We start from the raw sequence: 14,267 nt of genomic DNA on the forward strand, positions 1-14,267 counted from the left end.
CATCTTCATCATCATCATCATCTTACGACACCATTGTCATTCCTCTTCACCTCCAGTTCAAACTTCAGCCGCCATCACAACCCCCATAGCTCACCTCACCTCCGCCCCATTGCAGAGCTTCTCTCACGAAAACCCGACATCCATCATGCCACAACACCACTCCAGCAACAACATCGACAATTGCTCACCTCCATAATCAATCCCCTGCCATCATCACCATACATCCACCATTTATTCATCACCATCATCACTCCTTATCACCATTACCATTCTAGCAGCAGCCGTGGCACCACCAGCACATGTGGCCCTCACGACAACCAGAAACAATGTCGCAGCACCGTCACGATCGGCTCTGTTACTCCGACTTCGTGCTCGATTCGAGCAGTTCATATCCACCGGAATCGAGTGCTGCCGCCATCGTGATCCCCACCATGAGCAGCCCACCATCATCCCAACAGCTCTCGAGTCGCAAACACGAGCTCGGAATCGAAACCGAGCTGATTGAAGACAAGATGCATCTCTATGCCGGCTCATCGGCTGCCCATTCATCACCGGCAATGACCATACACCCCCTTTGTGCTCTATGCCGGTCAACCAGCAGCCGACACACAACTCCATCTCTTCAAATCTCGCATCAATACACGCCCTATGCCGGTACCCCGGTAGCCGGCTCCCGCACACACCCCATTATTTTCGCTCCCTTTCTTCATCTATTCGATGCCGGCACCATGCCCGGCCGCCGGTTGACCGGCAGTCACACCTTTGCTGCGGTTTTGTCGTCTTTTCCCCTTCCCCTTTTTTGTTTTATTTTAAAACAAATTAGTATATGTGTCCTTGTGTCGATTAGTTGAGTGTTATTAAGATTACTAGTGTGATGCCCGTGCGTTGCACGGATTCTAAAATGTCTTGATGTAAAATGCGTAAGGACGCTTTAGCCTTTATTTTGTGTAAAGGGGACTGTAGGTCAATTTTAATGCTAACATGTTAGATTAACGATAATTATTGCTTAGATAGTAGTTATTGGTAAACTAATCGACACTTATTGAATAACACATTTTTTCCCCATAGATAGAAGTTTTTGAGAGATTTAATTGGTGAAACAAAACAAAAAAGGACAATCCATTTGTATTTTAATTCGTTTAACATTGCATGCGTTACATACAACATATATATACACGTTTTCTCTCTAGATCTTTGTATCTAAAGTATGATAAACAACTAATATAGATGCAATACACCCTTAAGCCTCTTAAATCCCTTCTTTTTGGACCTCTCCTCCCCACCTCAATCATGTGTTTCATTTCTTTATTATGTCTGTGAAAATACGTTTAATGTGTTATTTTATCATCATCATCAAAATATTCTTGTTACTGAATTTCATCATCAAAACGCCGTTGTAACTATTATAACAACCCTCGGTGCTCCTTTAAAAGTTTCTCCTTATGCTTCTCTTATTCTAAATAGTGCTCTTACCCTCCCCTTACCCTTCTTTTCTTGGCCCAACCTTAAATGATTATGTTCCACATGTACCAAGCATCGTAACTTTCTTTTCTTCTAGCTTGCTTGGTGGGGGTATATAATATACTCCCACACAGTGTTACTCTCTCCTCTCGAGGTTTCCCTATTTCGCCTTATTGTAGCATGTGTCACCATCATTCTAAGAGCATCATCCACATTGTGTGGGACCGTCTCTCGTTTTGCCAGCTCCAGCTTACTTTTACTTTTTACTCCTTTAATTTGACCTTCATCCTAGAATCTTTCAAAACCTTAATCAGTTCAACTCGTCTTAATTTACTTTGATATTCTCTCCTTAAGCTCCTTAATAGTGTTAAACCCCTTTGACCCGCAGTGACTTTCTTCTATTCATTTTCATTGCTCTTCTTCGTCAGTTGTCAACACTCTTAAAACCTCTCCTCAAACACCTGTTAACCAATCTATTAAGCCCCTCCTGATTCCCCGTGGTACAAAATGAATGTTGTCGCCTCCTTTTGTGCTACTACTCTTTTGGTCATTTAGAGTAGTCGTTAAAGGATAGACTTTTAATTGTACCGCTTTTTACCCCTTTTGAGTGTACTACTTGCCATTCAGGTTGACCTTCTTTATGGTGGAATCGCGTGGGTTGTTAAAATTTGGAATATTTATGAAAAGGTAGTGTAAACTTGAAATTGTTTATGTTAAAATTTCCTTGAGAATGTCGTTTGATATATAATATTTTTAAGAAGTTTTTATAATTAATCAAACCGAAAAAAACAATCCAATTGGCTTTACAATTTGAGCACATAATAAGCGCATGTCAACGTATAAAGAAACGTAATTAAGAAAAAAATTATCCACAAACGGGGAGAGAAAAATCCCCAAGTGGTCATGAAGGCCCAATTTGAATCGAAATCTAATGAAATTTTGTCAAATTAGACGACATCAATTTACAGTAATAAAAAGGCAATACAACTTGAGGTAAAGACCTCACTTGGTTTTTTTTTTGTACACGGTTGGGTTATAAAATAATAAGTATACCATATTAATGTGGAATATGTGAAAAGATGATAAAGATGATGATTTACCTATACTTGTCTTACTTCTATTTATCTTTTTCCATACTATATAATTATTTTGAGAGATCCCATCAAAATTTTATATATTCTCTATCTATTTATGTTTTTTTTTACTGGTTTCGTGTTTTTATTATGAAGAAGAGTCGACGATGAACTAATATGAAATAAGAGTATATGATATGGCCTATGATATTATTTTCCTAAACTATACTACTGATACGATACATAGTACTTGTATTGTAAAACTATTTGTGCAAATCTTACTATTAAATAATATTGGTTGAACCGAATTTTTGAACTGGTTATGTTTTCTTTTTATATTATTACGTATCGCTACGTTATATTTCTGTGAATTTGATTTTAAAGTTGAAAATCTTTCTATTTCCATTAGCGACACCGATCTTTCGACAAATATTTTTTATGTGCGTGAACTCCTTCTTTCAATTGTTTTTTTTATCATGCTAATCATTTTATCAACTAAAACTTTTTTTCGATAATTCTTATATTTCGGGAATTTTATAAGAGTATTAAAATTTATTTATTTATTGTTTTACTTTTCACTCAATAATTTATTTATCTACTTCCAACTAAATAAACTTCACAAATTAAATATGTCCAAACTTACGATTTATTAATAAAATTGATACCTCATTGAGTCATTATAAGACCGGTCAAAGTTTGACTTGACCTGACCCAACCCATTTTCCAAACACGTAAATCTTGACCTATGACTCGATTGACCCTAACTCAAATCAACCTGTTAATTTAGAGTCAAGACCCAACCCTGTCGAGCGACACGATGAGTCAAAAATAAATTTGGTTAAATGTGAATATAACTATATAAGCTTAATCTATACTTTAATGTGTGAAATGTAAAATAATTAACAAATACTCCCTTCTATTCAGCCTATAGTTCCCTTTTCATTATAATAAAACTCACATATATTAGAGAAAGGGGAACATTAGGCTAAATAGGAGGGAGTGTATACATTTTCTTACTTTAAATTAATATCATGATTAAAACAATTCTTGCTATACAACTTTCATACAGAGTAATATTTGGTAATAAAAATAAGTGTTAAAATAACTTAATTTTTATTATCAATATAAACATGGTGAATTTAAGTGTTTTAAAAAAGTTGGAGATTACCACGTCGCTCGAAAAAAGCCTCAAATATATATTTACATTGATTATTAATATTATTAGGATTAGATTAGATTATTATTTTTTTTTTTTTTTTTATTTTTTTTTTTTTTTGCAAGAAGGTATGTCTCATATATTCCAAAATAGAGGATTACATGAGTTCTTACAAGAGTATAACCCCTATACAATGTATCAAAAGAATTGCCCCCTATGTGTAATTATACAAGTATATCAATTTTCCTAGAGTAAGTATTATGTATGAGGGAAGTCCTAGCTATTAAGTGCAGCAGCTACATCCGCAAAGTAACTGTGCTCGCTGATTTTGTGGAGGAGGAAAGTGCTAGTCGCATGCTTGATTTCAGGAAGCAGTGCGTGGGGAGGACGCTCTCTTCCTTCAAAAATCCTGTAGTTTCTTTCACACCAGACAGAGTAAACTAGGCTACCTAAGCAGCAGCTTACCCATTTACTTCTCCAATGCCTCTTTTTGGTTCTCAACCTGGGCCATATGAGAAGAGTCTGCAGATCACAGCAAGGGGTGTTCATTTTTACCCAAAGTTTCAGTTCCTGTAACAGCTCTTTTGTGTAGCTGCATTGAAAAAAGAGATGTTGTGCATCCTCAGCTGCTTCCTTGCAAAGGTAGCATCTGTTAACCCAGTGAAAACCTCTGGCTATAATCTGATCCACTGTGGCCAACTTTCCCTGGACAGCAAGCATTGTGATAATCTGATGTCTGGGAATCATTGTTCCAGTATGAATGGCTTTGAAAACTGGTTGAATATGATACTTTTTCCTGAACAGCTCATAGGCTTTGCTAATGGAGAAAGTATGCTGAGTGACACAGCTATCAAGCAAACGCTGAACATGCGGTATAGTCCCCATCTATAAAAGGCAGATGTCCCTTACATGAAGAATGCCCCTGAGGCATTCAGAATGTTGTTCCTGAATAGTAAGATCCCAGATTGAGCAAGTGGCAGTGATATAGTGTTTTATCCAACTAATCCAGATGGCTCCCTTATTCTTATCCAGGCACCAGAGCCATTTGAGCAATGTAGCTTTGTTCCACCCTTCCATATCTTTAATGTGAAAGCCACCCTCATCCCAAGGAGCACAAGCACTGAGCCAGTTCTTATAGACTAGCCTCCTCTCATTTCCAACCTGCCCCCAGAAAAAATTTTTACTCATTTTTGAGATAGCTTTGTGTACCAGTCGAGGGAGGAGGAAACTAGTGCACCAAAAATTGCAAAGCCCAAATAGAGTAGAGTTAATCACAGTTTTCCTGCCAGCATAAGAAAGGAACTTAGTAGAGCAGGCAGCAGTAACCTTGTGAATTTTGAGTAGCAGGGCATCATACATATTCCTGGTGAGCCTAGATGAGTTGATGGGCAAACCAAGGTATCTAAAAGGGAATTCACCTTCCTGAAACCCAATAGTGGACAAAATAAGAGATCTTAGGTTTTGATCCACCCCCCTTAAGTAGGCTTCAGTTTTGTCCATATTAGCTTTAAGACCAGACCACTCAGAGAAAATCTTTAAAGTGTCCACAACTTGTTGAACAGATGGCAAGTCCCCTCTGATAAAGATCATAAGGTCATCAGCAAAAACTAAGTGGGTCAGCCCAAGCTTGGAGCATTTAGGGTGATAAGAAACATTAGGTTGGTTGCACATTACCCTTAACTTCCTTGAGAGGATCTCCATGCTCAGAACAAAAAGAAATGGAGATAGGGGATCACCCTGCCTCACTCCACTTTTGCCTTTGAAGAAGCCATGATTATAGCCATTAATTTTAAGGGTAAACCAGGAGCCTGTGATGCATCCCATCACCCAGGATATAAATCTGGGAGGAAAATTGAGTCCAATAAGCATGTTCTGGATGAACTTCCATTGCAATGTGTCAAAAGCTTTGCTAATGTCCACCTTGAGCATGCATCTAGGAGTGATGTGTTTCCTGGTGTATCCCTTAACCAAGCTTTGGGTGAGCATAACATTTTCAAAAAGATTCCTGTCTTTAACAAAAGTTGCCTGCTCAGGTCCCACAAGATAAACCATGATGGCTTTCAATCTATTAGTAAGAATTTTACTAACAGTTTTATAGATAGTAGAGCAGCAAGAAATGGGCCTAAAATCTTTTACAGTTTGAGGGATGTCCTTTTTAGGGATAAGGGTGACAAGGGTAACATTTGCTTGCTTTGGCATGAACCCAGTTTTGAAGAAGTCTTCAATGGCCAGGCAAAAGTCATTTCCAACAATGTCCCAGGCAGCCTTGAAAAAACCAGAAGAGAAACCATCTAGTCCTGGACTTTTATTAGAGTCAATGTCAAAAAGGGCTTGCTTTATTTCCACTCTGCTAATGGGTTTCAGCAGAGAGGGATAGTCTTCCATTTTAACACAAGCACCATTAGAAAGAACATCAGGAGGAATTGGATCAGTGGGAGTATCTCCCCCCAGCAGCTGCTGATAGTAGTCCACAAAAGCTTCCCCAACAGAATGCAACCCTTGATGTCTAGTGCCATCAACCCCCTTGATTTCCCCTATCATCTGACTCTGCTGCCTATCCTTTATTTTAGCAAAGAAGAACTTAGAACAAGTATCATTATATTTAATGTTATGAGCTTTAGCCCTCTGAGCTAGGATCTTTAGTTCAATGTCCTTGAGCTGCCAAAAATCAGTAGAGAGTTGCTTCTCCCTTTCCAGCAAAACAGGTGAGTCAGGGCAATTCTGTAAGTCATGAAAACATTTAGAAAGAGCCTCTCTCTTCTCTTTGACCTTATTCTCAATATCAGCAAAATGAGAAGCATGGAGTTGCTTGAGACCCTGCTTGACATTCTTAAGCTTCTGCATTAATCTGAACATAGAATTCCCTTTCTGATGAGCAACCCAGCATTTATCAACAATAGAGTGGAATTCAGGATGTTCCACCCAGCAGTTAAGAAACCTAAATTGCTTTTTAGGAGTATCAGCATCATGAAAAGTTAACACAGCAGGACTATGGTTAGATATGCCAGGAGAAAGAAAATTGCCAGTAGTTTGGGAAAAATGCTGCAACCAGGCATTGTTAACCAGAATTCTATCCAGTTTGGAGTAAACTCTGGTAGTGGCATCCTGCTTGTTATACCAAGTAAAGTCACACCCAGAGCTGCTCAAATCATCTAGCTCACAACTACTAAGACATGAATTAAAATCCAGAAGATCAGAGAGTACAGGGGGAGTATTACTGAGCTTCTCAGCAGGTTGCCTAATCACATTAAAGTCTCCCATAGCTGTCCATTTATCAACATGACTAGCAAAACATTCCATGGTATTCCAAAGACGCTTCCTGGTATCAGCATTATTACTACCATATACAATAGAGCAGTAAAAATTCCTACCAGTAGCATGATGCAACACTTTACAGTGAACAACCTGAGAATGTTCCTCTAAGATATCCACTTTAGTAGTGGCAGGATTCCAAAGGATCCAAATCCTACCATTATGGTGTTTATTATAATTGCAAAATGCTTTATAGGCTCTAAATTTTTTCCTAATAATTTTTTGAGCACGATTTTCCTTTACTCTAGTTTCAAGCAGACCAAGCATATCCACTTTATTTTCCCTAAGGAAGTGGCTTACCTCACTATGTTTAATGGCCTTGTTAAACCCACAAATGTTCCAAGTTGCAATGATCGTTGATGGGTTATTAAAGAAAGACTTTCTCCCTTAGGAGGCTTTGACCCAAGCAGAACCTTAAGACCCTCATCATTAGAATCAAGGTGTGATGAAACTTGTTGTTTATCCAATAGAGTATCCTCTTGTAAAGGGTGCACTGCTGCAGCAAGGGGGATTTGCCCAGGCAGCTGCACAGAGGAGGAAGCAGTAACATCTGACACAGGAGAGGAGTCTCTCTTCAAGGCTATTTGAGACTGACTCCCCCTGCCCTTCTTGGTGCATTCAGAGTGCATTATAACTGCTTCAGTAGAAGCTACAGATCCTGATGTAGAGGGAGATAAGCCTAGCTGGAGGCATTCTGAGCTTGTCCCCACTACTTCAGTTTCAGTAGACAACACTGATGCAGCTAAGGTACCACCTAGCACACAAGGATAGATCTTCTGAGAACTCTGAGAATCTGATAAGGCTTCAGAAGAGGTATGAGCAATAACAACACTTTGAGGCACAAGAGAAGAGTCTCTCTTCAAGGCTATTTGAGACTTCTCCTCCCTACCCTTCCTGGTGCATTCTGAGTGCATTATAACTGCTTCAGTAGAGGCTACAGATACTGATGCAGAGAGGGACAAGCCTAGCTTAAGGCATTCTGAGCTTGATCCCTCCACTTCAGTTTCAGTAGACAGCACTGTTGCAGTTAAGGTACCACCTAGCACACAAGGAGAAACCTCCTGAGCCACCTGAGAATGCTCAGGAATAGACAGAGGAGCAAAAGAATTCTGAGTAACAACAACATTTGGCACAAGAGGAGAATCCTTCTTCAAATTATGAGACTGATCCTCACTGCCCTCCCTGGTGCATTCAGAGTCTTCAACAGGAGAAGGCACACTAGGGGAGACTTTCTTAACATACTTGACCTCTTTCCCCTTTGCTTTGGTAGTCTGGGATGGAACCTTAGCTTTGTTTTTCTTGTAGGTCTGCTTCTTGTGCCCCATCTTACCACACTCTGAGCAGTAGAAAGGAAGCCATTCATACTCAATTCTTTGGGTGGAAGGTCCAAAGGGGGTATTAAGAGAGATTTCCAGAGGAAGATTAGAAGCAATATCTACCTCAATCATAACACGAGCAAAAGATAGTTTATCCTTGTTTGTAGTGGGGACATCAGCAAACATAGGCTTGCCAATTCTACTGGACATCTTACTAAGGACACTTGATGACCATAAGTAAGGATCAAGGTCAGGGAAGAGGACCCAGACAGGAACAATGGAGGTCCTCTCCATTTCAAAGGAGAAAGAAGGGTGCCATTGCTTTAGAATGAGAGAGTAAGATCCCATTTTCCAGGGGCCTTCTTTCAGAACATTATTCATGTCTTCCTGAGTTTTAAACCTAAAACTGAACCATCCCTTCTTGAAGTATTGCACCACAGGGGAGGCAATGTGGCTCCAGCTCTTGGTAACAAACTCAGTAACCTTCTGCAATGGCGGTTTGGACCCAATTAAGTGCCCCATGAGAGTAAATTCCCAAAACTTCAGTTCATCAACAATTTCATCCAAAGCAACATCAATTTCAGTAGCAGATTTGCTTTCTTGATGAAAATACAGACTCATACCCAGTTTTGTTTTGGATTTGGCAATATCAGACCATTTCTTAGCATGTTTCGAGACTCCTCCCACTCCAGGTGTACAAGCAGCACCTGAATTAGGGTTTACGTCCACTACAATGGTAGAAGAAGAAGCAAGCTTAGCTGCATCATCCGCAACAATCACCACAGTTGGCTCGATAGTTGAGCAAGTTTCGATATTAGGGTTTGGTGCGGGGGTTGCAATTACTCCACCATTGGTGACTATACTAGCAGAATTACCATGAATTTTTCCAGCTGAAGAATGCACAGCTTCAAGAATCATATCATTCAAGAGAATAGGTTGTCGAGGAGACGATACCTGATCTTCTTCAAGCTGGGTTTCTTCTGCTTGACGCGAATCACAAGAATTTCGTGTAAGAATGGTATGAGGAGGAGCGGGGGAAGATGTAGACTCCAATGGTGTACGCCCTTTAGGAGGTCGACCTCGCCCTCGCGCCATGGAGCTAGAGAAAGCGTAAAAATGGCGGTTGACAAAACAGAGAATCAGTTATAGAGAGAGAAACTTCTTCTCTCTAAGCTATTATTATTATTATTATTATTATTATTATTATTATTATTATTATTATTATTATTATTATTATTATTATTATTATTATTATTATTATTATTATTATTATTATTATTATTATTATTATTATTATTATTATTATTATTATTATTATTATTATTATTATTATTATTATTATTATTATTATTATTATTATTATTATTATTATTATTATTATTATTATTATTATTATTATTATTATTATTATTATTATTATTATTATTATTATTATTATTATTATTATTATTATTATTATTATTATTATTATTATTATTATTATTATTATTATTATTATTATTATTATTATTATTATTATTATTATTATTATTATTATTATTAGACTAGTATAAAAGACTCTCTCATTATTCTACACACACAATTATTAAAATTAATTAGACTCTCTCTATTATTGTAACAAGAACCCTAATATTTCTCTCTTTAATTCCCTTTAATCAAAGTTGCAATCTTTCTTCCAAATTAATACGGAGTATAATGTATCTTTAGTTTATTCAAGTTTTACAATTAACAATAGTTTACATTTAGATTAGTGGGTTGTAATGTGAAAGGAGAAGATATTCAACCTTATTATTTTCAACCAAGTTTCCTCCTTTAATTATTACTAGATTTCATGCCCGGGCGTTGCCCGGGTAATATCTTAATAGGGTTTCAAAGTAATTATCATATGACATTAACTTTAGCAAAAAAAAAAAAAAACTTATACTCGAGTATATGATTGTTTTCAAGTAGTCCAAAAGCCTGAAATAGGTAATTTTCTAAAACTTGAAAAAAAAAACAATACTATTTGCTCAATAGTACTCCAGTATATTAGATGATATAACTTTTATATCATTAAATAATAAAATAATTTCATCTCTATATGTATCTTAATATAAGTTAATAAGTACGATATGTTGGGATTCAATATTCTCATTAGTATACATATTCATATATGAATTAATTTATTTGGTCATAAAATAAATACAAGATCTTATGCATGCAAACTTAATAAAATGAGATGAAAAAATCGATTTCTCACCATCTTATTTTCGGCCATTTGGGCACTAACAAGATCTCTTTCTTGTTGGTTCTTGAGCTTTCCAACAATGGATGAACAAAGGTTCAAATTAGAACCTCTCCCAAAAGCATATACCCAAGGAACACTCTTAATAACCAATATTATTATGAACTAGTAATGATATTAGTCTTACTTAAAATTGACACAAAAAATGGTGATTTCTGTCCTCTCTTATTTCGGTTAAGAGAAGAGGAATTTGTGAGATTTTCTTTCTCTAAAAATATTTCACCAAAAATGTAGAGAGTGATTAATTTTTCTAACACTAGAAAAATAATGTTGAAGTAGTGAATAATTAGAGAAAAGGTCTTGGCTTTTCAATGCATAAACCGGTTGGGGGGAGGGGAGATAGCCAATGCATGAGGCCAACTTTCTTCCCAAGAAGAGTAGGCTTGCATGGCTACATATCGGTAGGTTATCATTGTGTTTCTAATTGTTTAAAATATAAAAACACAACCCTAATACTCCCTCCACTAAAACCGGTTTCTACCCATAAAATGGGGGTCCATTTTATTTTTGTCATTTGTCAATTGTGACATATGTTACTTGACATGTTACATTATAATGCATTTTCAACATATTAAAAATCATCATATTAATAAAATATATCACATACAAAAATAACTAGTAATTAATAATTACTTGTACCAAAATGGGTCATATGATTATAAATCACATTTACATGTGGTTATAATAAATTATTCATTCTATTTTAATTGTTTCATAAACAATAAATTAATTTAAGTTATAAAATAATTCGATTACTTAGACCGAATCTTATTTAATCAAATTACAATAAGAGAAGTTAACTTTACTCACAAAATCATCCGTCAATTTTAAGCAATTTAATTAACTCGTATCGGCATACGATTAATTAAATAATCAATTAAGAGTATTTCCCTATAGGTATGACCTAAGGGGATCAACTGATCACCACCGTCGCACGACAGTAATGTCAAACTCTAGTCAGCCAATCATTACTGATATGTGTGGACCAGTTGACTGTAAAATATTACATCCCACATGTATTCTTAAAATGAGATTTAAACATGTGATCAACATGATCGACAGTTGTGATCGCATTATTGTCGGAGGACACTTATTCCAACAATATCCCACTTGTCCTCGACAAGTGTGCGTCACCAATTCTCTTGTCCTATTACTATCTCCCACTCAATGCAAGGCGTCTTTCAGGTCGTATTTGCAAGTGATCATATCGAGAGTGGTTTCCTCGATCTGGAGAATAACTGTTGACCAGAGTTATCTACCATAGATACCTTCCGAGCGTGGCCACGCATTTCCAGTTCATTACTCATCGAGTGGCCCTGAGATATTGTTTTAACCTTGACAAGGGGGTGGACAATTCCTATCGCACTATTCCCTTCGACTAGCCACAGCCATCATAACCCAAAATATGCCCATTTGACCCCATTTACGAAGGTCGTAGTAACATAAATCAAAGTTAATTTGAAACTGTGCCACCTTATGCGAACAGTCTTTAGTCAAAAGAATCGACTCATTAGAATACTATAGTAGCTCTCGCCACGACCAGGCTATATAAATTTGCCAGAACTCTATAAGCGGTCATAAGGCCCGACAAAGTGTTCCTAATAGTCTGCCTATGTGATCAACTAGTCATCTCACATGACTCTATGGCACTTGAACTTGTCATCAATCGCATCACACTCTAGTCACTTCGAGACGTCACCTCATACAAGTGACTATGGGCGAATACCATGTTAATCCGGGTTCACTTTAACGGAGTTCAATATTGTCTCTACAACCCGTTTGGATGTAATAAAGTATAAAAGGAGTTTTCAGATTTAAAAACTCGAACGACAAATGTGATTATCACATATGAATAGTCAATACCTGATTACTACTTCATATTTTTATAATCCATTTTCATCTTATATGTAGTTGTTCATCTTAATGCAATTGAAATGACATATGACATGACTCATCATGTTAAGCCCATGAGAAGGCTTTGGTTAGTAGGTTTTATCAACTTCTTGTACCTAACTCAACCTTACTACATACTCGTTTTCCTTTGTAATGTATACATTTGCATTACAAAACTTTCTGAGTACGTGTCTAGATTCAATCTAGACATAAGCTCTCTAGCCTTAGAATATCTCCCACTGTTTTCACAGTGTGCGGAATCCATCCTCTTACACATCTCATGATTACAAGTGTACTCAATTTCCGTTATAAGCATCTCTCATTGTTCTTTATTGCCTAGAACAATTCTAGCAAATCCATTTCTTAAATAACATAGCCACAATGGTTCCTTAACCATCTTTAGGTGTTTTGAATACGGTTTTTGTCTGAAACCTTATATATTCTCAACACGTCATTAGTGTAAGCCCCTTACAGAAATTTGTGAATTGCATCAAAAACACTTAACTTTACATCCTTAATGCTTCCTCAAGCACTTAAGAAAAATCTATATGGCTACTAGGTAACTATTACTTAAATTCGATTTGAAACAATTCATCATACTCAAAGTATATGAAGTGTTATACATCATTACTCATTTAATTGATCCGGCAGCGGAAGCAAATGAAATCAATCAAATATGTTCAACTCGATTGAACTAATCATGAATCTTATCAACATAAGACTTCTTATTTGACGCTAATATCACGTGGATTTATCTTCATAAAACGGGATATTAAAGATGTATTATATTACTCCAAAAGTCTTAAATCATTCTCAATGATCAATATGTCATCCACATACAAGACTAATTAAAATTACCGTAACTCCCACTAAACTCCATGTATAAACACAACTTCTCGACTTATCGAAAAAGATTTATAACATGATCAAAACATTGATTCCAACTCATTGATGTCCTACTTAAGACCTTCTCTTAAGTTTCACATTATCTTAGGATTGTAGGAATCTACAAAACTCAAGACATGTATTGAATACATTCCTTCTAATTGAAGAAGTGGATTTTAGATTCACTCGCTATGTGTATATCATCATAATGAAACACAATCCCTAAGAAGATCCAAATAGACTTAAGCATTTCAACTAGTGCAAAACCCTTTGCCACCAATCAAGCTTTGATATCTAACAATTCACTTGGAATTTATTTCGGATTTTCATGGCTCTAAGCCTTGTATTGAGTTGTGACTAAAACACTCTCATGTAAATCATATATTCATTACTTTCCAGAAGTAACTTGATTCAAACAATTTCTTTGTAAGTTGTAAGCTCTTTACTTTCTTAAAAGTAACATGAATTCATCATCTTCAACAAGTGATGAATTTAACCTCCTAGGTTTCGAAGAAACAACGTCATGTAGCCAAGAAAATACAGTTTCTTACGACATACAATTTCATACAATTTTTGACACAATTCTTTTGTGGCTCTTGAATAATTTCTCCCACTATGTCTTTTAGAAATAAACTTATATTCTTAAAAGACAACTTCATGAGCCACAAACCCGTTGTACTCGTGATTATTGTAAGGAAAAATGAGCATTTGTTTCTTGTGAAAACTTACAAGCATGGTACCCTACCATTTCATATCTCATATGAATCGTTTTAGATTTAGTGGAAAAATTATTTAGACAATATGATAAAATCCCCAAAAATAAAATCAAGTAATTCAAAGTAATTTGATTGAAGTCCAAACCATATCGAATAGGGTTTGATTTCTTT

The 14,267-nt window shown here is 36.3% G+C and overlaps 1 protein-coding gene across 1 annotated transcript; it reads right to left on the bottom strand.

Moving 5' to 3' along the window:
- Positions 1-3,966: 3,966 nt before the first annotated feature.
- On the bottom strand, positions 3,967-4,575 carry LOC141655402 (uncharacterized). Its single transcript, XM_074462484.1, has one exon. The coding sequence runs from the start codon at positions 4,573-4,575 to the stop codon at positions 3,967-3,969; it is 609 nt and encodes a 202-aa protein (XP_074318585.1).
- Between the last annotated feature and the right edge of the window lie 9,692 nt (positions 4,576-14,267).

This window comes from Silene latifolia, chromosome 5 (assembly GCF_048544455.1).
Source record: "Silene latifolia isolate original U9 population chromosome 5, ASM4854445v1, whole genome shotgun sequence".
Lineage (NCBI taxonomy): Eukaryota > Viridiplantae > Streptophyta > Magnoliopsida > Caryophyllales > Caryophyllaceae > Silene > Silene latifolia.